Here is a 25073-nt window from a genome sequence, read left to right as displayed (position 1 = left end):
GCATCTCTTTTGATAAGACAGATAATTTATAGATATTTACAGTATTCTGAATATTGAACAAAAGATTTTATGTTTTATTGCTTATTCTTATTTTCAGATTATATTATTATATCAATGTGATATGAAAATTTTTATTAGGCTATAAAGCTCACATCCCTTCATCTTTCTTTTTCTTCTCAGAGTTACAAGATGCTCATGATTGGCTGTGGTATGCATTTATGGGTGAGCAGATATATAGATAAAGTGTCGTGATACCTGATTAGAGGATTGAAGAAATTTAATTTATAATTATGCAAATTTTACTAGTTATTATTGAAATTAGATATTATAGATGTTGAGGTTGTAATAAAATATTTTTGGCTTTGCATATTCTTTAGGGCATGCTCTAAAGAGTGTGCGATCATCACGTATCTGACTCGGATATTGGGTTCGGGGTGTAACAGTCAACCTATAATATTTGTTTTAAAACTTTTACTTGGAAAGGTCTGTCATTATATATTTTTCTCTGTGACTGCTCCAATAATTTGAACATAGGCAGCAGCAGTAGACTAACATGTAAGTTCATCTTTTGGAATAAGCATACTTCAGCATAGACAACCAGTGGGAAGAAACATCCATCTAATGGCTTTGAAAGTTCATCTAACTCGAAGAAATCCAGATCAGTACCAATTCCTAAAGGCTGGTGAAATTTCTGACTCTCCCCTTTTTGAAAAGGGATGCTTATATCCGTGCACAACTCAGGTTAAAATATTTGCGTTGGCTTTGACTTATCTCTTTTTCCTCTCCGTGTGGTTGTGTGAAAACTTGTTGCTCTCTTCAGTTTGCACTAGAAACTCTTTGCCCATTTGAGGCTCTTAATTTAATCCTCCCTATGAATTGTTTCATCGACAGTCAGTTTTCTAGATTTACAGAATTTTAGATTTTCAACTCACTGATATAGAGATTCAGCGGTCTAGATGGAGCATTGGCTTCGAAGCAGAACCGTCAACTATTTCATTTTTTCCGGTCTCCAATATACTGCAGACACCAAACAATCCCAGGATTGTTTTGTTAATTATTGCGGTAACATCTTCCTCCATGTTGTCTATAGGTTCTCTATTGATATTAGCATCTGAGGCATGCCAAGCAATGAGGTAATTGGTTGCCAAATCTGCTTTGCATATGAGCAGGTCAGGAAGAGGTGATTGACTGTTTCCACTTTTGAATTACAGAGGAAACATAAGATGGAGATTTGAATGTTTCTTCTACATTAGTTGCTCACTATCTAAATTTTGTTTTTGTAAACTAACCAGTTGAAGATTTTAACTTGTTCTGGTATTGGAAGCCTCCAGTTGATTTTTGCAAATGTTAATAGCACGCCCCCATGACAGAGGAATCGGTGGAAGATTTTGACTGTGAATATCTGCTTGTCTGTCCATTTTAAAATCAACATGGAATAAATGTGTCTTCTTCTATGTTGCAAAGAAGTCTTCCACTGAGATGAATGGTTATAATGTTAGGGAGAATAGGTCCTAGAAAAGACCTTTCAGTGATGTTTGTGCAACCCATACATCATGCCAAAAAGCAACTTGACTGCCATCACCTATCTTAAACCATGTGCATTGAGCAAAGATATTTCCGACCTTCATTACACTCTTCCATGTGGTTGATGCCATTCTTTGACTATTAATGAGTGCATGACTTGGCAACCTATTTGAGTAGTATGTGGCTTGTATTAGTTTCCTCCAAGATTTGCCCTGTTCTGAATAGTATCTCCACCATCATTTTACTAGGAGGCATTGATTAAAGGTTCTAAGGTTAATGATATCCATGCCTCCTCCTACTTCTTTAGGCCTGCAAGCTTGTGACCAGTTGACTAGATAATGAAATCCATGGCATGTTTTATTTCCTCTCCATATGAATTCTCGGTGCCTCTTTTCAATTTTTTCAATCACTTCAGCTGGTAGGAGTATCAATGACATTCAATAAATTGGCAACGAACCAGCACCGTATTTACTAACACTAGTCTTCCAGCAACGGATAGAACTTTACTGGATGAGATTTGGTTTATCACTGATGTGAGCGATGAGAGATTTGGTTTAAATCTTGTTAGCAAAGTAGGCATTTGACGACAACATATTTTGTTAGCAAAGTAAGCGTTTGGCACCACCAAAGGAGCTTTATAAGCCTATTAGTTGGTTTCCACTACTTGTAAGAGATCTTTGGTTTAGGTCTATTTGAGGGAAAGAGAGGGAAATACATCCAAAATGTGATTCCAGATCCAGGGTATATTATCCAAAACTTGAACCAAGAACCTTAAGTAGAGGTGCGTGACTATTGAGACAAGCCCCATTTCATAGCTTTGGCTCAATTCTAACCAAGTAAATTCAAACATTTGATAAAACTAGAGACATGGGTGAGAGATGCATCTAGTAACAATGGGATTGTTAAATCCATCCTACCTACTGTGATCAAGAGAAATAATACAACACAAGATCAGGGAAAGGATATGGCTTGGACACAACGTTTCGAAATCAGCTCAATATTTATGGCTTGTGCAGGTGTAATGCAAGATTAAAAACAAAGTGAGTAAAAGTTTATTCATGAATGATGACATGGGCACGGCCAAGTTCACACTCGCTTTGACGGGCTTTATGACCTAGGTAAGTGTTACTTTAAAGCATATTTTACTCTACAGATGTCAAACATTGTTACCCTTATCCCAACATAAAACTAGAGACAAGATTGGGGAAGTTACATTTACGCATGTTTTACTAATAAAGATGTCAAACATTGTTACCCTTCTTCCTATATAAAACTAGAGACAAGATTGGAGCAGGATGTCTCGATTTCAGTGTAGAATTAGCTAGGCCTTTTGCCTGTAAACTTTCTAATCTCTTAATCTATGTATGGGCCAAGTTCCCAAGATGTCACCCATTGTTTTGTCTTTTTTTTCTAACAAATTATATCTTACATGGCATGCAGGCAGCGAATCACAACCACAATTATTATTATAGTAATGCATCTGATGAACACTTGATAAATGGGGCCTATAGGAACGAGCAATTGTGATTTCTATTTTCTAACTCACAAAACTTTGGGATCGATCAAGCCTCTCCTCTTTATCTACTTCTTTTATTTTAATAAAATAACGGGTGGGTTCTCCCTCCCTTTCCATCAGTCCAAAAAAAAAAAAAGTCTCTCCTCTCTTAAGTTCTATCCAGACACAATGTCAAGTTGTCCGCATGCATAATTCCATCGACAAGATAGTATTTAAGGGGGAAAAAAAATGGCTCTATTGAGGCAGTCTTTGTGGTTACCATGTTCTACCAAATGCTGGCCTAAGCAAAAAATATGCTGGCCTAAGCACGTCCTTTGGTTGTAGCTATTACAAGGCAGCAGTGCCACCAGTTAAAAACACTCCAACTCTTCATATTATAAGCAGTCTTGTGTTATCATAGCAAGATGTGAAATCAAACATCCATGGATCAGATGGTTCACATCCCTTGTAGACCATCAAGATCATGGCCCACCATTTTTGTGGATCTCAATGAGCTCTCACCTTAATTTAGTAGCAAGTATAAGTGTACACATTTCGATTCGGATCAGTTTAGAGTCAATTTTTAAATTGAACCAATCTGAATCAATTTTCTAAAATTGAAATCGATCGGACTGCAAATAGAATGTTATACGATTCAATTCGATTTATCAGATGGTGGATTGTTGAGCTTATATCGAATAGGTAGCTTATGGGATAGGCTAAATAGATAACTTATACGTAACCACATAAGCAATATATGAGATGGACTAAATATAGAAGCAACGAATAATGGGAGTTAAAGGCAAAATATAAATGAATTGATAGTGGTTCATGTACGTGTCAATAGATCGTTTCGGTTTAAATTAGATTTTTTTAAATTGAAACCAAAATTAAATTGATTTTCTAGTTTCTAAAATTTTTAAATCAAAACTGAATTAAATTCGAAAAAATGATCTAAACTGGACTAACGTTAGTGGTTTGGATCGATTATGTAGTTTGATCGATTTTCTTACGCATCTCTAATGGCAAGCAGGTAGATACATCTCTTTGTACTGTTTTCTAAATATACCACTAAAAGCTCCCTCTTTTGCTTTGGCTAATGCGTGCACTATTGTGAGATGTGGCCTTTAGTGATGCTGAGATCAGAAGAGCCATAGAGGATACTTTACGGAAAAAGGGCTGTAGAATCCGTGCTCGGAAAATGTTATGACCTACGACCAACAAACAAGATGGCTTTGCTTTTATTAATCTATAGCCAACAAATGTCATGCCTCCATTCTTTCAAACAAAAATCATGGCATGTCCCCACGGAATCTAGCAAGAAGGCCTGCTCTTTGTAATCCTTCTTTTTCTAAATCATGGGCATTACCCAGCCTCCAATCATTCAAGAAGAGGCCTACCTCCACCACCCACACCAATTTAGCTGATGCTTATCGTAATGGTTCCTGATGACTCCATCTCATTCAAAATTGGATGCTTTAACCATCACTTTCCATCCATTTTTCCATCTGATCTCAAGCCTGCATGGCATCATCCATGACTAACTTCACCCCCTCCTAAGTCTCCAGTCGACATAATTTAAGAGCTGGCAGGCCTGAAAGTTCCATAAACTGGACCATTTCGATCTCTTTAAGAAGAGAAAGGAGCTTGTGGTGGAACCCACTGTGGACGTAATGGACAAGGAGGAGGCCGACTGAGGACCTCTTACAGGAAAAATTATTGGTTGGACCTAGTTTACAGTGGACCAGGGATATTAATTAATATCTTTTTCCTTCTCAACAACACACTACCATATATTTAATATTTTTTCTCTCTTTATATAACAACACGATATATTAAATGCCTTCTCACTAATAAATCATCCCTGGTTCACTGTGCACCAGGTCCAACGAATAATGGAATTCACCACCCGCATCCGCATCCTGCAAAGTGTAAATGAATTGTTCCACACACAGTCGGCATCTTCATCCAATAAGCCTCGAATGGCTTCATTGGATATCCTCAATCATGGAGGCTTTATAGGACACAGCAGCACCTTCAGAAAGCTTGCAATACTTTGAAAGAATCCATTTAGCTTTGATATTGTCCTCTCATTGGCTCATTTAAATTGCTGTCAGTCCGATGGAGGATCTCTTTAGTTTGTTTGTGCTGCACGGATTCAACATCTTAGGCCACTCACCATACTCGTTTTTGCTTTTAAATACGCTCTTTGCAGAGCCTGAATTAAGAAAAGAAGCAAACATAGAGGTCTTCCCCCAGGAAAAAGATTGTGTCAATATTTAGAATCTAGATGAAATGAATTGTCTCTCATTTCTCATGTATATCTTATCGAGCTACACCATGTAAAGTACATCATACTAAGTCGGCCTGAATCGATCTCTTCAATTCGAAGAAGTAAAAGAACACTACATAGTGCTGATGAGTGAATAGAGACACCCCCACATTTCAACTCACTTCATGACCCATATACAGTGAGGCAGAAGGGCTAAATAATCTTACGCACATTGTGGGCCAAACAACGATATACAGTCAAAGTGAGTGATCATTGAATTATTTGAGAGTGCCTTGCACATATCAAGCATCCACTGTTGACTCATGGAATTATTGGAGGAGTGCCTTGCGCATATCAAACATCCACTGCATCAACAGGAAGAGACTTGGTTCTGGAAACACAATTTGGCAGAGGAGCTCCAGCATAGAAATTCTTTGCTGTGAACATCTCAGGACTGCTCTCAGCATTCACCTCACGACATCGGGCCCTTTGGTGTCCCAAATCAGGGCGGCTACTCCAGCAATACCCTTCATTGATATCGGCCAGAAAACTCTTCTTTCCGGGGATTGGTTCTGTGTCGCCACAGAGGATGTGAAATGGGAAATGCATGCCCAAATGAAAGGATTTTATTGTCTTGCTATCCGAAGTTCGTGAATGTTTAGGGACTATGGAACCTGTAGCACCGTTCTCCACTCTCATCTCCCGGTTGCCGAAGTCTGGGGATGGATGCGAAGCTCTTCTTGATGCTCCCAAGTGTCGAGTCTTGTACTCTTCTCTTAACTCTGTCTGGTGCTTTGCCTTGAGCCATCTCAATTCTTGATGGATCTCATTTTCATAATCATAGGATATATCAGGTGGAGGAGAGTCGAATCTTAGTTCCGGTACATCCAGGCCATGCTGTCGGATAGAACCATTCATGTGTGTAACCCTCTCATCCTCGGCCAATCGGTCAGCTTGGGCACCTTCATCGTCCGAGAAATTCTCTCTTGATGTTTGCGAGCAATCTCAGGTCCATCTGACTGGCTGGTAGATAGCACTGGTGCTCCCTCGGTCACATTATGCTCAGATCCCTCGACTTGGTATGCTATTTCTTCGAACCGGCCATGCATCGCAGCACATTCAAGGTTGGAACGATGCATAGATTGCACACTAGCACAGCCGGGAGTTTTGAGTGAAAGGTAGTCTATAAGTGAACTGCATGATGAGACATTGGAGGCATAATTCTGACAGAAACTTGTAGTTGGAACTCCTGGCATTTCTTCAATTCCAGGTCCTGGCTTCCATTCTGGTACCAGCGCCGCTATCTCTCCATCGATCATTTCTGCTATTCTAGTTACTTCATAATCAGTTATATCTAACTCTGCAACCATCTCCGTCGCAACACTCAATGCAGTATCAGCTTCAATGTCGAAAGGAAAGTATATGTTATCCACACGGCCTGCAAAACAGATGACAGGTGATGGGTTCCTTTGCTCATGAATCAATCAAAACAGGAAAGCTTTAGAGGATCTAAATTCTCTTATACCATCTCTATCTGCGATCCTGAGCCTCAGAAAAATGTCCCCATTTTCTCTCCTCCTTCCCTTGATGGTGATATCTACATTAGCCAGTGGTTCATCTTCGGGGCTATTGAAAAGGTCCATTCCATGGGTTCCCATGTCAGCTGCATCACAGTCCCATCCAGTTTCTGTTTCTTGGCGGAAACTATCAGAGAATCCATTAGTGTACCAAGAATGACTACTTGGAAGAAGATGAAGAGAAGGTTGTCTCACAATACAGCCCATATCGCTAAATTCTCCCTCTTCATGGACCATACCATGATCATCAAGTTGGAGAAATGGGTCCTTCAGAAGCTCTCTTGCAGGAAGCCTTTGGGAAGCTGTGGCCAAGCATTTTTCCACAAATTGCCTCACCTCAGGATCCTTAACTCGATACAGAGCTTCAGGCTTGGTGCCCTACCGGATTCACGACCGTAAAACAATGACAAATTAACATGACACGCTTATAGACATTGTAGCATAACAATGACAAATTAACATGACACACTCATATAGCATTCTATAATTAGCTATTAGGATTCAATGATATGTGCTCTTACTGATATAACTTTCTTGTAGATCTGCACCGGATGCGTGCACTCGCTGTATGGGTACTCGAAGGTGACCATTTCCAACACGCACATCCCAAAAGAGTATATGTCTACCAATTCATTGTATTCCTCTTCAAACACCTCTGGGGCCATGAATTCCAGTGTGCCTGAGGATGCACATACCACCTAAATCTAAATTTAAATCTGAATCTGAATCTAAATCTAAATAGAGGGTGGACAGCATCTTTGAAACTAATTCATTACTACAAAGGAATGAAGAAAAGAGACCAGATTGCCAATCTCCCTAGGCTAACATGACAACTATATGATGATAAAAATAGGCCATGGAGGGCGCACCTACGCAATGGACGGCATGCGATTTCCGGAGGATGGCGGCGAGGCCGAGGTCGCCGATCTTGACCTCCCCTTGGTTCCCATTGATGAAGATGTTGTCACACTTGAGGTCCCTGTGGATGATGGGGGGTTCATGGCTGTGGAGGTAGAGGAGGCCCCTCAAGATCTGCCTGCACCAATGCTTCACTGCCCTGATGTTAACCCTCCTATGCTTCTGCCTGTACCTATTCCAATAGAAGAAAAAAAAAAAATGGGAAGAGATTGATTCAGGAATAAAACACTGACCTCGATCTTTAGGGGGGTGGATCCACTTACTGTCTGAGAGTGCCAGAGGTGAACATCTCGGTGACAAAATTGATGTTCCTCTTGGAGGTGTCAACCCAGGAGGTGTAGAACTTCATGATGTTCTTGTGCTTGAGGGTCTTGAGGAGGTGGATCTCACAGTAGAGCCTCTCCAGGTCCTCAGAGCTCCGGAGGAAGTCATAGAGCTTCACTTGGTTCCAGGCCACCTCAATCCCTTCATACTCATCAAAAGCCCTGTACCTGCCATCAGATTCCACAAGGACATGCAAGAAACAATCCAACATGAGAAAGTCATGCATCAAGAAGAGGAAACCAGAGAATCCTTTGAGAGGGGGTAGGTGGGCAGTAGGGGGAATGGGATCATACACTGTCTTTGAAGCTCCCCTGCCAAGGATCTCATTGTACTGCAGACAGGAAAAATAAAAAGATGGTGAAGGTAGGCCAACTTAGAAACTTGGAACAAAAAGGAAAATAAGATATCTCGGCAAGTACCCTGCCATATCTTCCAGTGGGATCAACCTCTACAAATTCTGAGTAATCTGACACCTGGGCCTTTGCACCTATCATTCTACTTGGCTCCAGTGCTTATAATCTATACTTGTGCAATCCTTCCTTAGACGACCATTAAAAAAGTAGGGGGGGATGGGAAAATTATATACAAGAAAAAAAAAAAAAAAAAAAACAAGACCTCTTACTTTTGATCTACTCAGGGGATTGGAGGAGTGAGGAGAGAGAATTCCAGCCTACATGGATAGATGGAAGCTGAGAAAAACTCAGGAAAGCTCAATTGCTAGTTATGAAAACAATAGAAAAATGGAAGGGGAGAAAGAGGAGTTGGAGGAAGGGAGATGAAAGGGGAAACAGACTTCGGGGGTTTCACCAACAGGACAAGGTTTTCCAATCCAGCTACAAAGGTTGTTCCATAATTCAGCAAGGAGATACCAACCTACAGAAAAAAAACGACAGATGGAGAGACCAAAACTTTTCATGCCATCCCTCCCTTGCTTTCTGTCGTCCTCTTTTCTTTTTTTTTTTTTTTTTTCTTCTTGGTAGCAGTCCCTATCCCTCCCTTTAGCCCTTCTCACGGACTCTTTATCATCATTAGCTGTAAAAACTCGTAATAACGTATTAAATATCTCTTTCCATGGATTCCAAACCACAGGTTCTGGCTCGATTAAGTAATAAATTATTTGGATTCCTAAGTGTTGCACTGCGGGTAGAGCTGCGGGCATATCACATTTGTGTGGTGAGGATTATTAAATACACAAATGTTTCGTTTTGTTTTTGTAACTCAGTGCAGGAACAATTAAATTATCTATCAATATTATTGAATTGTCGCAGGAAATGTTGTTTTGCTAAGTCTTTGTATTTTAATACTTCTCGGATATTTCTTCTCTGTCTGATAATTGCATGGTTGTATTGATGAATCCCTTATTTTAAAGCCAAAATTTTTAAGAATTTAAATAAAATCTTTCTCAACCTTTGGCGATTTGGTGTTACATTTTAAATGTGTGTATGTATATATGTATATAAAATAAATCATAAATATCTTGTTCATCAAAAATATTTAATTCCTTGCATCGTTATTAGTTATTATAAGAAAATCTATTTGACATGTTATTTTTATTGCGCTATCTTTGCATAATATGGAAATTTCTATATTGCATGTTGAACAAAACATAGATTAAATATGTATTATGCGAAAGTTGAAGGCTAGCTTTAGGCAAAAGTGATAAAAACAAGGATGTGAATTTTTTTAATCTTTCTTGTATAGACTAGATCAATTATAAAAGATTGACTTGTTGCTCGAAGCGACCCGATGATGTCAAAATTGGATATTTGCTATTTTTTACCGACTATCTTAAATTGATAGTTGAAAGTTAAAAAAAAAAAAAAATTATTTGAATCGATTGGAATCATAACTGCTTATGCTAAACCACCCAAAGGTGTAGATCCATTTCTAAATTCATAGAAAAATAAATGGTTGAATAAAGAATAGGATGCATTTAATTTGGAGATAATATAAAATAGGCCTTGGTCAATAGACTTCTAAGATCATTTAATTGGCAAAATAGAAAATATTGATAGAAAATGATTGGTAAAATAACGATCTCTTGTCGGAAATGGGAGATGTATCATGAGACCTATATAGAAAATGAACAGAGGGTGCAACTGAGTCAAACTAAATATAAACACAATTATGAAAATATTAAGCTGCTCCAAAACTATATGGAGCTTAAGCTTGGAGCATTTTCTAATTAATCAAGTCAATATTAAAGCAAAGATGACTTGTTTGGAAATGGCCTATCGGAATTTAACAACCGAAACATATAGGACATCCATGCATATCAGAAAATAAACTTGAATCACCATATTTGTACATCTGAAAATACAAATTAGATCAAATTCAAAACGATTTGGATAATAATGAACCATGTGTCAATTCCTTTTAATATATTATGAATCATATATTAAGCATCATCATCTTATCATTATTACACAACTGGTTTTCATAGTACTAGAATTTTATTTTTAGGCATTTACAATATGTAAATATGACCATGAGTGGTTTAAATGTTTCACATTTTTCCGCGTGGCACATCTATGCAGCTCTGTTTACCTACAGTTGAAAAACTCAAACGTGGTTGGAATTTTCAGCTTTCCATGACCGTCAGATCTTCATCCAACGCCTAGCAATAAAAAAATAAAAAGTCGACCGTGTCAAGCGCCGATTGGATGGAAACACTGTGCCATGGTCCCCTCGAGAAACTTTTCTAAGCCGTCTCCCGGTCAATTAAACTATAACAGTTCAGTGTACCAAACGAAGTACGGCAAAGGTTGGACGACTCCAATTTGCTGTCTCGTCCCAGACAGGATCCAGATTCTTCTCATGACGTGTCCATTGATCGTACAAAGGCTTCGGGCTTCGTGTCCAACGCCGGACCTTTTGGTCCCCACAATTCCTACCGATGGTTGTGTGACAGGTCAGCAAAGAAGTGTGTCTCGGTGTGAGAGATGAGAGAGCGAATCCGGAGTGGGGGGTGGAAAGATGGGTCGGTGTGGAGACCCCCCACCCATCGGGCGCTGGGATTTGGAAGGGAGAGGACGGAAGGCCACGTGGGTGCATGGAAACAACGTCTTCTAAACTTTGGGGTCCGCGTGAAGAAATCTTGTCTCAGACGTACCATCCAAAGACCGGCGTTGCACATCCCACTTTTTCAATGGCATGCTTCTCTTCCTTTCTATCGATTTCCATAACGGTGTTAGTCTGCAATGACGGAACTCCACCAACACGTTATTACTTATTATGAAAATTGCTATTTATTTCATGATATAATTTTAGATTTTAATTATAAAAAAATTATTAAATCAATAACTAGTATTGATATTATAGTAAATAGTAATTATTGCCGCAAAACTCTGGACTGAGAAAAAGTAGTTGGATCGATGGTGATCTGAGGATGAGCTCCATGATCAGCAGCTATCTGAGGTGGATAGAACGTTCTTGGAATCTACAAGACAAGTCCAGAGCTTTGAGAATAGTGAAGGAGAATTTTTAGCAAGTAAGTAGATTCTAAGCCCAAAAAAAGTTCACTGAAGGATCCTCTAAGATCCCATTTCATAGAAGGGAGAAGTGTACGTTACTTTGATTATCGATAATCGCTGTGGAGAATCATGGTCCACGGTATATCATAGATAATGGGTGATTAATGGCATTAAGTTATATGCCATATTTTGTTGTAATCGTCGGGAGTTCCGTCGTAACTATCTGACATTTAAGGGATGTAGGGCTAGTCCATGTTTTTCTTGTAACGACTCAACATCTCTAGATTTTTTGAAGTCGTCAGCTTGAGTCCGACCAAGGGGTTAGGAGTAGTACGATGTGGTCGTCAACAATTGGCCAAGGATTATGTCTAGAGATAAAGTCCGATGGATTGGTCTGCTTTCTCCTGGCTCCAGGTATAACGACTAAAATATGGGGAGGGTTGACTTTCTTCCCATGTTTCTAATCTTTTTCCCCACCTAGCATTCCATTTTTAGCTAGTCATTTTGGATAACTAATGAGAAAGAGATTGGAGGTTCAATTATCTTTTCAAGATGGTTGAAATTTAATTTACTATTCTTGGAAGCTAATAAGTAGAAATTCTAGAAGTCCTGATCAATTTGCCATTATCACAAGAAACTTCTTGATTTAGTCATTAATTCAAATTTATTAATTAAATTCAAAAGTTGCAAAATATTTTTCAATTTTGGTTGGCATTATTCAAAAAGAGAGAAAAAAATCAGCCACAACTTACCTACCTTTCTTTTTTAATTTTGCTCAGTCAATAAAGAAATGAAATATTTTATCCTTCTATATCCACCCAAACCATCCGAGAAGGACGGATTGTGCCCTCTTCCTTCCTTCTTCTCTTCCATGAGAGGATGAGAATGATGCTTTGACACCTTTATAAAATTTTTTTTTCTATTATTGCTCTACCAAACCATCTCCCTCTTCACCTTCTTTCTCTTCTCCCTCAAGAGCTACAATTTTGTTGGCATCAAAATCCCTTCTTTCTCTATCCTCCTTTGATTTCGAACTTTATCACTGCAACTTCATTGGAAGCCGTCATCTTTGATCGAGCTTTGCCATCTCCACCATCCTCTGGTAAATTCTTCCTCATCTTTCTATTATTCTTTTTACTAAGAAGATTGTTGTCAAGATCACTAAATATGCTATTTTATTATTATTATTATTATTTCTATCTTCCTCTGTACATGCGATCAGAGCACCACTACTCAAAGAGGCTATAACTCTATCACTATCAGGCCGTATTGCCCTAATTGTTTCTCCTTTTTTTTTTTTCCTCTCTTTTTCTCTCTTCCTTATAGATGCCTCACATGTCTCTTTCTTTCTCATTATTTCTCTCACAGAATTTTCTTGTACTCGGATGATTGGTATAGAACCAACCACCTTCTTATCTTTCTCTCTAACCTAATTTAATAATCTTAGATCAAGATGAGCGCAGACCATTAAATCAGGGATGCGCATCGGGTTCTAAAAATTTATCCCAAGATTGAGGTGTTTACAACTCTTTTTATGATTTTTAGATTAGGAATAGATGAGATTAGGATAATTGGCTTAGATTTGGGATGCGCACAGGACTCTTGGCCACTAGTCAAATAGATCTAAAGTCCTATCCTTGATGTATATCTTTCTCTTATATGTTTAATTTTGAGTGAGCTCCATGATTCTAAGGACCCTTTAGATGCTCAAGTTTTAAATAGTAACATATGTGTCTTAGATGTAAACCTAATCTTTGATTGTAATTATCTAGATCGTGTATAATATACTTTGGTGATAATTCTGTCTTGCAAGCTAAGGTAAGTTCCTCTATCTAATATTCGATTACATATATATGAATTAATTCTCTTTACATAACTTGGTAGAAAAATATTAGCTTAACTTAATATTAAATAATATCTATATAGATTTTGAATTATGTTATGTATGCTCCATATAAGTAGATTTTGAGTAATTGGATCTTAAAGTAAAACTTTGTGAGCATGAACTATCCTCTTTTACTATTTTAAAATATTGTTAAATTTATTGATTATGATGTAATCTCTCTAATTTGACTATGATCACACGGTTTCGGATATGATCTTTTTTTGGATCTCTAGTGAGGCGATCACTGGCACATGTTGATGGACAATATATTGTAGTTAGGAGCTAATTTTCTTTTAAATCACGCCAATGGGGTGATTATTGGTACATACTATTATAGACATGTTTTTCATGTGATTTTAAAGCTAGTTCCTTTTTGGTCTGTAGTGGGACGATCACTGGTGCATGCAAATGAGCGACATATTGTAGTCAGGATCTAAATTCTTTTAGGACTTACCACTGGCCAATTGTGGCCATAGTCAAAAAAACTAGGAGAGGAAGAGAGTTGAATAATTGAGTACAATGATTGAAAATTATATTTTTTTCTTCTATTGTTCAAATATGTTGATAATTTTGAATACATATATACTTTGTATTGCTCAATATGTCTTAAATTATAAATTAAAAATTTTAAAGTATGATACTATGATTTATGTGTAAAATGCTTAACCGAATAGTGTATAGAGGTGACTTATTAGGCTTTTAGCTCACTCCTATTTTTGTTATTTTTTTCAAATATCAACATCTAGTGCGAATAGGATTGTAGAGTATGAGCAGAAAGATTAGGATATTGAAATGTTTTCTTATCTAAAAATAAATGTTATGAAATTAAACTGATTCAGATTTGAAAATAATATTAGGCTTGTTTATCTGATCAAAAGTTCTAAATATTTTAGTTTACTTGCACTAGTACTACATAAATTTTTAGATCTTGCATGTTTTATAAGTAAAATCCTGTAATATATATGTGGTCGTTTGTCACATGCTCGCTTGTGCTAGTAAGACGGGATGTGATACCAAAAGATTTGAATTGAGGCCATAGTGATGAAGGCTCTCTAACGAAACAAACAAGACATATAGATGATGCGCATAGCAAAGGACCACCTTGGTGTAGAAAAAGCAGGACATGCAGATGATGCTTATATCATCGAAGTCTTCCTTGATGCAGAGAAAATGGAACATCCAGATGATGTTTGCTACCGAGGTTCACCTTGAAGTCTTGATCGTTCGATGACGAATATATCCGAAGAGAAGTTTCGAGTATAAAGACTGAGGTGGTATAACTCCATAACACTTATAATATTAATTTATATATATATATATATATATATATATATATATATATATTATATATATATATATATATATATATATATATATAATATTTGGGTTGTATCTTTCGTACAAAGAATAATAGATTTTTTTTTATATGTCAATCATTGGATCATGCTTAATATATATATTTCAAAATATCTTAAATATTTTCATTGATCCATTTGTAAAGCTCCCAAAGTGCTAATTGCAAGATCTAAAATTTGTTTGAAGAAAGAAGGACCGTTCTTCGGATATAAACCCGTCAATGCATATACTAACATAATGGATGGATGCTTTACCAAAAAAAAAAAAAAAAAAAGGATGGATGGAGTCAGAATCCGTTATAACATCCGTTACTTGGAACCTCCTCGATCTGAAATGAGGGAGGGCCCACTTGAAAGAGCGAAGAGTTTGATAGATTTTTTTTCCTTCATCACCAATTATTTGAGTGAGGGATGGACCACCTGATATGCTATGATGGACAGCACCATGCTGCACCGTCGAATCCTGAGACTGGACCAAATCCGGCAGCGAATCTTGTGACATGTGGTTCGTGGGGTGTCTGGATACGGTCCGTTAGGTACGGGTAAGTAGTACTGATTTGTCTTTTTCCATAAATGTTACTTTATTTAACGCCTAGTTACCTTTTCCTCCTTGCAAAATTAGCAGCCAACATTTAGCTACAGAGTTAATTAAATTCTTTAAAATAAAATAAAAAAATATCATGATCGTTTTCCGGAGGATTCGCAAGCCGTCAATTCGGCCTTTTGATGACTCGACTTACCTTTGTTTTTTTTTTTAAATATTTATTTCCTAACTTTTCAATACCTTATCTGTAAAAATTATTTTTATTTTTATTTTATAATTTTTTATGGATATGTGTCAACCCATCTCTGATTTTCTCAAAAAAATAAAAAAATCACTAAGTTCAAACTAAATTTTTTTTTTATCAGGACGAGCCACTCAAATCTAATACAACATATTGAACAAAATTTAAAAATAAAATATCATAAAAATAATATAGTTAAATAATCAATCCATAATATATATCTATAATGTTCAATAATAAAAGAGACAATTCGATAGATATAATTTAATTTTCGATAGATATAATTAGTCTGGATAATGATACAATCCCCGGCATGATATCAATATCCTATAGGAGGTGGTGTCCAATCTCTATCTTAGAGCTCTTCTGAATCCAATCAATCACAATAATTTTACAAAATTATTTTACCCATGGTTGTTATACCAAATCTCGTTAGAGGGAACTCATGATGGCCAGTGGCCAAAAAAAATGATAGTGAAAATCATCCAGCCTCACACTCACTGTAGACATTTTTTTTTTTACTCTTTTCAGTCGTTATATACATTTCCATAAAATTCTTGATTGACTCTTGGATATCAGAAAAAAGAATGTAAGGTCAATGAAAAAAAATGACATAAAAATATATGCTTTAAGAAGGGTGATGTACTGATATAGCTCCGAGTTAGTAGTTCATAGTTGCATATTGAATTCAATAAAATTTAATTTTAAATAGATAAAATAAATCCAAAAATTTAGATTTTAAAACATAATATCAATATAATAAGTAGAAAAAAATTAGTTAATAATTATTATTTTTTTATAGATTAGTTATTACAAGAAGACAACTCTCTATGGACTAAATGATCATTATTTATACATATAATATAACAAGAAATATTTAAATAATTAAACAATAAATGTAATATCATAAGTGCATATTTCGTTGACAGAAGTTAGACTCTGAAATAAAAATAAAATAAATAATTTCTATTTAAACTACATAGTTAGAAAAAATTTTATTATTATTCGATTTTAAGAAAATAAAATTATCTTAATTTTTTGATATCTATTTTTTATTTTTTAAATATTTAAAAAATTTTGATTCAAAATTAAATATATTTGAAGATATAATTATTTTAATTTTTATTTCAATACATTTTGGCTCGTAAACCAAATAATGTGTATGTCTATAAAATGTTTTTGTCGGACTAACTGTACAACATTTGGCATCTATCATATCATGGATTGGGTAAGAGAAGATGGCGTGTGGTGAAGGGCTGGGAATGCGGGATCCGCTCAAAGGCGGCTTCTACCACAAAAGAGAAGCAGTGGGACCGCCATTAAAGCTCGAAGCTAACACGTGCACGATGGAGCGTTTCTGGTGCGAGTTTACTTGTGGTTTGGGCTCTCTCATCGCGTAAAACTCGTGTCGTATCGGGTGGTCATACCGCCGACTCTAATGTAATCGGAAGGATATACTTGTTCTATTTTTTATAAATAAAAAATCTACGAAGTTTTCGTCTTTGACTCGAGAGGCGATTATAGTGTTTGTCGAGTTAGGAAGAGTAAATGAGGTTGTAACAAGTGTTTTCTTATATTTTTCGGTTGGTTTGAAGTTCTGCTGCTTTGTTCAAATTTGCCGGGCACTGTTTTCCTAAGATGATGCAGAAGATGGTGGAGATGGAGAGAAAAACAAGCCTATTGCATAATTTATGCATGACTTATGCATCCAGGAGGAAGAATAATTATATCCTACATGGTATGTAATGTATGACCGTACATATCAATAATTATAACTGCCTGTTTCTATTGTGATATCCACAGAAATAAATAGTTGTGATTGACCGCATACATATGATGCTATAGTATAAGATATAATAGAGAGAGAGAGAGAGAGCATCAAAGTGATAAGAGACAAACACTGTTGTAGGCTATCAAGGGAGCTTTTCAAAAATTATCCATTATCTACTTGATAGTTATTCTGTGTATTTGGATCCATCATACATCACATGCATCAAATTAATTAAGGAGGAAGAAAAATGACAAGTACATGAGAGGTGGAGAAAATTTGGCAAGAGTTTGGAAATATATTCACAATATTGTGAAGTACAAAACTTACATTGAATCTGCAGTACGTGTGACAGGGACATTCTAATGCACCGCTTATCTAAATTGCTATCAAAGCTATTAGAGATGTATGCTTGGATCACTATCAAGTAGAATTGTGAAGAACCTGGAAAGATTTGGCAACAAGGTGGCTGAAATAGATCTATGCTAAAATATGTTTTTTAATTGGAGGAGCCTTCTATCAAAAAGAAGATCAAAAGAGCAGTATTTTAGGTACACGCAGGTCTCTGCGGTTTCCCTGCTTATTCTATCAAAAGATAGAATGGTAGCTGTTATAGGATGATATCTTTCAATCCATAACGAACTTATATGATTCAACTTGGGCTTGGAAATAGGGCTCGAAGGAAGTGCACGCCAGCTTTAATTAATCTTGGCCCGGCTCGAAGCCCAAGCCTAGAACTGAGCCCAAGAGAACAAGCCCAGAACCAAGCTTTAATTAATTCATTCCCTCCTCCCTCAAATACTCTCACTCTCCCCCATCCAATCTCCCTCGCCTCTTCTCTCTCTCCCCCCCACCCTCTCTTTCTCTCTCTCCACTCCTCTCTGTCACACCTGATCTCCCTCTCCCTCCGCCACCTGATCTCTCTTCATTTTCCTCTCTCCTCTCTTCTGTCTCTATCTCTCCCCCCCCGACCCCCCCCCCCCCCCCCCCCTCCCATTCCCATCCACGTCAGCCCAATCAAGCTTTGGGCCGAGCTTGGCTATGTTTTAAAAGTTTCGGACCTCCGTCAGCCCGAAACCCAAAATATTTGTGCACTGAGGCTAGGCAAAATAGCTATTGGCCCCTCCCTGCTGCAAAAGAGCTTGGAAGTGGAAGCACCGCGATGGCTCTTCACTGGACAATATTATCAGACTCTGGAAAATGCTGTGACCCCCAGAATGAACCAGCAAAGGCCGTTCCTGATCTTTCAGAAAGATAAACAGAAGCTGCAAGTCTAAGTAAGATAAAGGCTTCATAGTACTTTTCTGTTCACAGTATTTAGTCTCTAGAAACAGATGGATACCTTCCAACCCCTAGGATGTGGCATAGTTGTTGCCCACTGCCTGAAATGGCAAGGCTTTTGATAGAAGGAAATCATATATTTCTATTACACTACTGTAACAGAACATTCAATTGGCAGTCTGCTAAATGAATCGAGGTCATTGGGATCAAAATACTCTTACACATACTTTACACATCAATATACAGGCAACCACTAAGAACAAAGGATATATTTGTGATGGCGTGATGCATGCCACATAACTTCTCCTCTCACTGCAGCTCGGCTATGTAATTAGGCAGCTCTCCCTGGCAAAGGTACTCATCACACTGCGAAGCAGAGTCCCAGCCTCTCCGGAGTCGAATGATATCCTCAGTAAAAGTTGAACCTGAGGCTCCTATGAAAACATTTGACAATGCACAAATTGTTTTATCCAGCATGGCCTCTACCTGCATGGAATTAAAACCAGCTTAGTGAATGCTTGTGTTGATGGCCGCCTAACAACGAGAGAAAAAATAGAGCGCAAAACCGTAGTGGGTTTGTTTTTATATATATAATCGGATCGTTTTTCTTAAGCAGAATCTTTCACCTGACTATCTCCACCAATGTGATTTCGATATAACAAGGCATCCCATTTCTCGGCACTAGCATGATCTGGCCTCTTGACCAGAGGGACTGGCTTATCATTAAACGCAACCATAGACTGTAGCAGATTTGTTTCACTCGTAGCAGCATCCGTAGAAAGATAAATCACGGGGGCATTAGCTCTCTCTACCACTCGTAGTATGCATTCTGCAGCTTGGGGAATGGGATAAAAGCAACTCTCTTTTTTCAAATTGCTGCAAGAGAACATGAAATATACATGGTCAGAAGATCACCAGTTTATCTTAACAAAATTAGTAGTCACAATGTTGTGACTACTGTGTTGCCACCATGAATTCTCTCTCTCTCCCGACTAATATTAACAGAAATCTCTAACATATTAAAACATTCATATAAATCAAGAAAGCAACCTCTACATACATTTCTAATGCTCAGACATGGAATCATGACTCATAGAAAGCTGTAACTACTACAAGTCAGTGGGGTCCATGAAAATGAATCCACTAGTCCAGTAGTACTAACAAACCCCCATAAAAATCTTTTATTGTGTGCCATCAGAATCAAGGCATCGTAAGATCTGCAGTTGTTTTTTAAGAGAAAGATTAGCATGTTTGGCTTATTATTAATCAGTCTATATCAGTTATCCCATCCCCAGGCTTGTACTGCAGCCATCAGTTCTCTCAATTTTCCTCAAATTAATACTATTCCAGTAATCAAAATGTGCTCTAATAAATCGACAAAAAAAGCAGCGACATGGGTTTCTAACACTTAGAAAAGGACCATGACTCTACTGCAGGTTATCATATCAATAAATCAGCCTCTAGAATGAAATCTGGATTTCTTACTGGCAAATTGCAGAGGTGAACTTTTAATACTGCATTGGAATTATAATAGTGAGCCAGGATGTAAAACAGATTAAAATAAGCAGCTTGTTAGAATTTACAGCAAACAGGGCACACCTAAAGATATGATTGAGAGCTAATAGATTTTCTCATCTGCTGCTTCTGACTCCAAATAACTTTAGTTAACATTAAATTTAGCAACAGTCCACCAATTAATTGCAGACAATGTAGAATTGTTTTCTAAGCCAATAATGATAGTGAGTGGATAATGTTTATTAACATGTTGAAGTGAAGAAAAGCACTGTGCTTTAACTAATAAAAAAAGGTAAAAACCGTACAGCTTGGTGCAACATTTAGTAATGGGATTACACTTCCAGATATTGCTGTCCATCAAATAAATGCTAAAAATAAGTCTCAAGATGTATAACAAATATCTCACCGAATATAAATTCATCAACTTAATCAACAAATAACAAATAGGAAAAGAGGGCCATGCTTCAGAAATCAACCAAGTACTGGACAATTGCCAGAGTTCGGTAGTTATCAGCCAATGCCCAAAAGGATGCAAAGGATCACACATTCACATAACAGGAATTGAATAAAAGATTGTACCGAATGAAAATGAGTAATAAACCTCGCTATATGCATAAAATGTGAACATAATATGGTGAGAACATTGAGATTTTTAGTTGTCAATTATAAGAGTGCTCTAAGAAGCAAAGATTGTACTGAATCTTTTCTTTATTCCTTTTTCTTCTTTTCTTTTCTCTCATAATAGAAGATACACCAATGAAATGGAATTCCTCAGTATAGCAGGAACTGATGACTTCATGATTCTTTGATATGCCACGCTTCAAGCTTAGGGTTTAAGATAAACCATTATCAAGACATCCTCCATTGACAATGAGGGGCATGGCAATAACCTGAAAAACTACATACATAACCCAGTCTTATATCCACCCCTTCTTTCTTGTCTCTTCGTCCTACACCTACTTCATTCAAAAAAACAAAAATGGAAAGGCTTAAATCTCAATAAATAAATTTTGGTTGCCACAGAGTAGTTTTTTTATCAATAATTCACAAGCACATAGACCCAAACCCATACATCATGTATAAGAGATAACCTTTGTTCACATCATGTTATGCTCTTTTCCTTAAAAATATTGTAAGGAAATATTGAAATTCCTCAATAATAGTAGTCATAAGAAATTAAGGAATCATCTAAAGTTGATTTAACCTTAACTACAAATCGTAATAATCTGATAGGGGCCATCTAATTTGAGGGATCCCCCCCCCCCCCTCCGAACACCAAGGATTGTTGCTTTCAGCGCAACCCTGGTTCCTGCTTTGGTCAATTCCCAACCTGAGAAAGAAAGAAGTAATTATTTAGCAATCAAACTGCCATTTGCAGTGACCATGAGCATTTTTCCCTGCTTGAATTCCGGGATTGTTGCCTTTTCCAGAGTCTATTCTAGATTCTAAATCAACCAGCTAAAAGTTATGGGTCATACATGAAGTAGTGCTGATTCTATATGCTAGTCTGCTTAACCATAAGTACCATGCATCACCTATCCTCCTAGAGTTGAGCATGTGAAGCCGGAGTCCAAACATGAAGCCTTTGTTTTAAATAAGTGTGGGTACACACAGTGTAATTTCAGAAGCATGTGAAGCCGAACTCTGCCATGTTCCCCTCTCTCTCTCTCTCCCTCTCTCTTAAAACCCCATCTCTCTCCCCCCATTTTCTTTATAGACACATGCATAACATGTGTGAAATACAAGTAAGATGTGTGAATGAGAGAGAGAGAGAGAGAGAGAGAGATAATTGCTTATAGCTAGAATTTCCATTAATAAGTCACAGCATCACAACAAACTGACAGCAATATTTCTCCTCAAATTACATAAAACTGAAGCCAAATAACTTTCCTCATCCCATGCCTATATGACAAGCTTACAAGTTGACCATGACATATCAGCTCAAGTTGAGAGGATTGTGTTTGCCATCTAAGGTTTTTGACTATATTGCTTGGATACACATTCCAGAGTTGGATACTAGCCAAAGGTGCCAAGGCTCCACGTATCAAACAGGATTGAAACTATAACTATTACATGTGTTTATGCATTAAATTTTCTTGAGTTTTAATTGTTTACAGATGTATTCAAAAAAAAAAAAAAAAAGAGGTGTTCAAACATTCTCAGTGTCAAAGTTAGCCATATCTAACCCAAGCAATATGGATGGTGAATTAAGCCAAAAATGAAATAGAAAAGATCCCCTCCCCTGTGGCAACAGAAGGTCACATAAATTTGGTAACATATGTTCTTATTTTTGCAGTTAGGGTTTAAATGTTTTTAATAGATTGTGGAAAAAGAGTAGGAAGGAAACAGTCTCTCCAACAATACATAAACTAAACAATATATTTTAATTTCCTAATCTAAATCAAAATTCCACCACATCAATTACATCAATGTATAGAGGGTACCTTTTATTCAGGATTTTCAAGTAAGAGATTATTCAAACCTATGTCCCATCCACAAATTATGGGAGCATCAGACTCTACTAGCTAGCTAGAGTAATCTCCAGTGTGCAAAGTATCTCTATCATTTCAATCATGGTAACCCAATTCCTTCATTCAATTTAGCCAAGCCAAAGGGTAAATTAATGAATCTAATAGGAAGTTGTGTAAGATGATAACTCATCCAGCTTGCATTTGGACCACATATCACCAATATTTAGAACATGAAAACAGCTAAAGGATTAGGATATTTTAGATGAGAAGCGATTTTCATCTAATGTTCCTTCATAACTTCCTAAAGTCTATTCTCATCTCCTAGAAGTCAAACCAGAAGAAAGTCAGAATGATCATTGAGAATATCATCAAACTTTGCAAGAGGTTCATAGACCAAAGCAGAAGAAAAAAAATACAAGACAAATACCTGAATTGGAAGTGACAAACAATTGACTGTATATAAACAAATGAGCTCAAAAGATATAAACCAGTCATGCCTTAAAAAAAGATCACATGCCAGAGATGCTCACTGTACATTACATCATTCAATAAACACTCACCAGAATTTCAAGAATCCATGCCGACGAAAATGCAGAGCTATATAGTTGCTCCCCAAGAATGTCTGCACGAAGCGTTGCGCTGTAAGAATAATAAGCCGACTCGGTTGGATCACTGTCTTGCATTTGTGAGCGAGAGGACCCCCCGGCTGCATCACCCACTCTTCCTCCACATCTGCGTAGAACATATCCCCAATAGCAAGAACCTCATCGTCAGACGAGAATTTGGGCACAATATCATCCACGACCCTCTTCTTTTGTGTCTTCAACTTGGCGTCCTTAGGCCAAGCAGCTTCAATCTTGCCCAACGAAATCCCCAACTTCTTCAACCTCTTAATATGCTCCTCATCCAGGTAACAAGGGGGCGATGCAATATAGCATACAAACCTATCTATCCTCATCTTATTCTTCTTCATTTCATGGAATTCTTCGAATGTGATCACAACCTTTCTACCGAAGCACTCATTAATGTGGTCGATGTCCAACACCCGGTCGTACTGGTAATCAAGTTTGGAGCTCGGAAAAATCAGGGTGCGGCCCAGAAGTGCGGCGAAGAACATATGCTTCTCCAAACAGATCAAATGGTTGGACATCTGGCCAGACAAACATATAGCAAACAAGTATCGATCTTTCCGTGGCTTCCACTCAATCGTCCTTCTCTCCGTTGGTCTCTCCACTTTCCTACACACATCAACTCCAGAATTCGATGGATCGAAGTCCACATTGTCATCTGATGATGCTAAGGAAGTGTTTCCGACCCGATGATTGGAAAGAAGAGTATTTTGGATCCGTTTATTCAACTTGATCTGCTCTAGCAATGCCGATCTGAACTCCTCGAACGAGACCGAATTCAAGGACTGCGACGGATCGACGACTCTATCTGAAGTGGTGGAGTTGGAGCTGTTGAATGGAGCTGAAGGAGGAGAAGGTGAGACCTCGGATCTGGAATGTGCGAAGGAGAGTGTGCGATTCCAGAGTCTCATAAGACCTAATTGCTGGTTTCTGAGGAGATAGATCGCCTGGAGCTCGGACTCCCGCATCCGGTCGCCGGTGGAGTCGGCCCGTATGATGGAGACGCCACGGAAGAGGCTGCCGAGGTCGAGAGAGAAGAAGAGGAGGATGATGACGAGGGGGAGGCAGATGGCAAGGAGGTAGCACTTGCGGGTCCAGAAACCGCGGCGGATCCGGGCGGGGAGGTCGCCGATCTCGAAAGCCGCAAAGCGGCAGCGGGGTTTGACCTCGTTTTGGGGGACGAGGGCCCCGCGTTCCTCCTCCTCGTCGGAGGAGGAGTCGCCGGAGGAGCGATCCCTCTCCATTGTTAGGGTTTCTTCTGAGATGGAGGAGACGACTGGAGAGTATCAGATTGAGGCCATGGGAACGGAGATCTCGGGGCGGAGATCTCCGGCGTCAAGGTTGGTATTTTTCGTTAGGGTTTCAAAGGAACCGAAGAGAAGCGTGAGAGGAAGCGGGAAGAAGCAACGAGGTTGAGTAATCTGATCGTGAGCGTATAAATACAGGACAGGGTTGTATCGTTCGCGCGAAAGAAGGATTTACCTACCTTCTCACGAATCCACCGTTGGATCACGCCACGCTCGCTTCCAGATCTGTGCAGGTGGATGAATGACGAATTCGGGTTGCTTTGAGATCTGTGCAGGAAAAAATCCAACGGTCTAAGTTGCCAGAGAAGATTTAATCATTCTTTTGCGGAATTGAGACAACCCCATCCCATCGAACGAAAATGACCCCTCGGCTACCGCCGATGCTACGTTTGTACCGTAGGCCAAGATGACGCCATGCTTGGCTTTTCTCTTTCGTTTTCTTTGTTTACCGGAGGATAACGGTATTGAGGGCAAGGTTAAGGACAGGATCGATC

At 38.0% G+C, this 25073-nt stretch overlaps 2 protein-coding genes across 2 annotated transcripts; both read right to left on the bottom strand.

The window, feature by feature from the left end:
* Positions 1 to 5306: 5306 nt before the first annotated feature.
* On the bottom strand, positions 5307 to 9070 carry LOC105046498 (probable serine/threonine-protein kinase WNK9). Its single transcript, XM_029264969.2, is given in 8 exon segments — positions 5307 to 6295; positions 6298 to 6729; positions 6817 to 7246; positions 7390 to 7547; positions 7738 to 7958; positions 8050 to 8277; positions 8404 to 8441; positions 8530 to 9070. Coding segments are annotated over 8 exon segments (2232 nt in total). The 5' UTR covers positions 8605 to 9070; the 3' UTR covers positions 5307 to 5645.
* A 9631-nt stretch (positions 9071 to 18701) lies between these two features.
* LOC105046499 (O-fucosyltransferase 36) lies at positions 18702 to 24653 on the bottom strand. Its single transcript, XM_010925088.3, has 3 exons — positions 23204 to 24653; positions 19284 to 19533; positions 18702 to 19143 (listed from the first exon to the last, which is right to left on the bottom strand). The coding sequence occupies exons 1-3, from the start codon at positions 24514 to 24516 to the stop codon at positions 18967 to 18969; spliced, it is 1740 nt and encodes a 579-aa protein (XP_010923390.1). The 5' UTR covers positions 24517 to 24653; the 3' UTR covers positions 18702 to 18966.
* Positions 24654 to 25073: the final 420 nt, after the last annotated feature.

This window comes from Elaeis guineensis, chromosome 6 (genome assembly GCF_000442705.2).
Source record: "Elaeis guineensis isolate ETL-2024a chromosome 6, EG11, whole genome shotgun sequence".
Classification (NCBI taxonomy): Eukaryota; Viridiplantae; Streptophyta; class Magnoliopsida; order Arecales; family Arecaceae; genus Elaeis; species Elaeis guineensis.
Note: the sequence above shows the minus strand (reverse complement) of the source record. Positions and strands in the feature narration are given on the sequence as shown.

Excerpts from the sequence above, each read along its gene's own strand:
- LOC105046499 (XM_010925088.3), bottom strand. The coding sequence starts at position 24,516 with ATGGAGAGGGATCGCTCCTCCGGCGACTCCTCCTCCGACGAGGAGGAG. Across the intron at positions 19,534-23,203 it reads CATGGATTCTTGAAATTCTG|CAATTTGAAAAAAGAGAGTT; the intron begins GTGAGTGTTTAT and ends GTTCTCTTGCAG. Across the intron at positions 19,144-19,283 it reads ACATTGGTGGAGATAGTCAG|GTAGAGGCCATGCTGGATAA; the intron begins GTGAAAGATTCT and ends AATTCCATGCAG.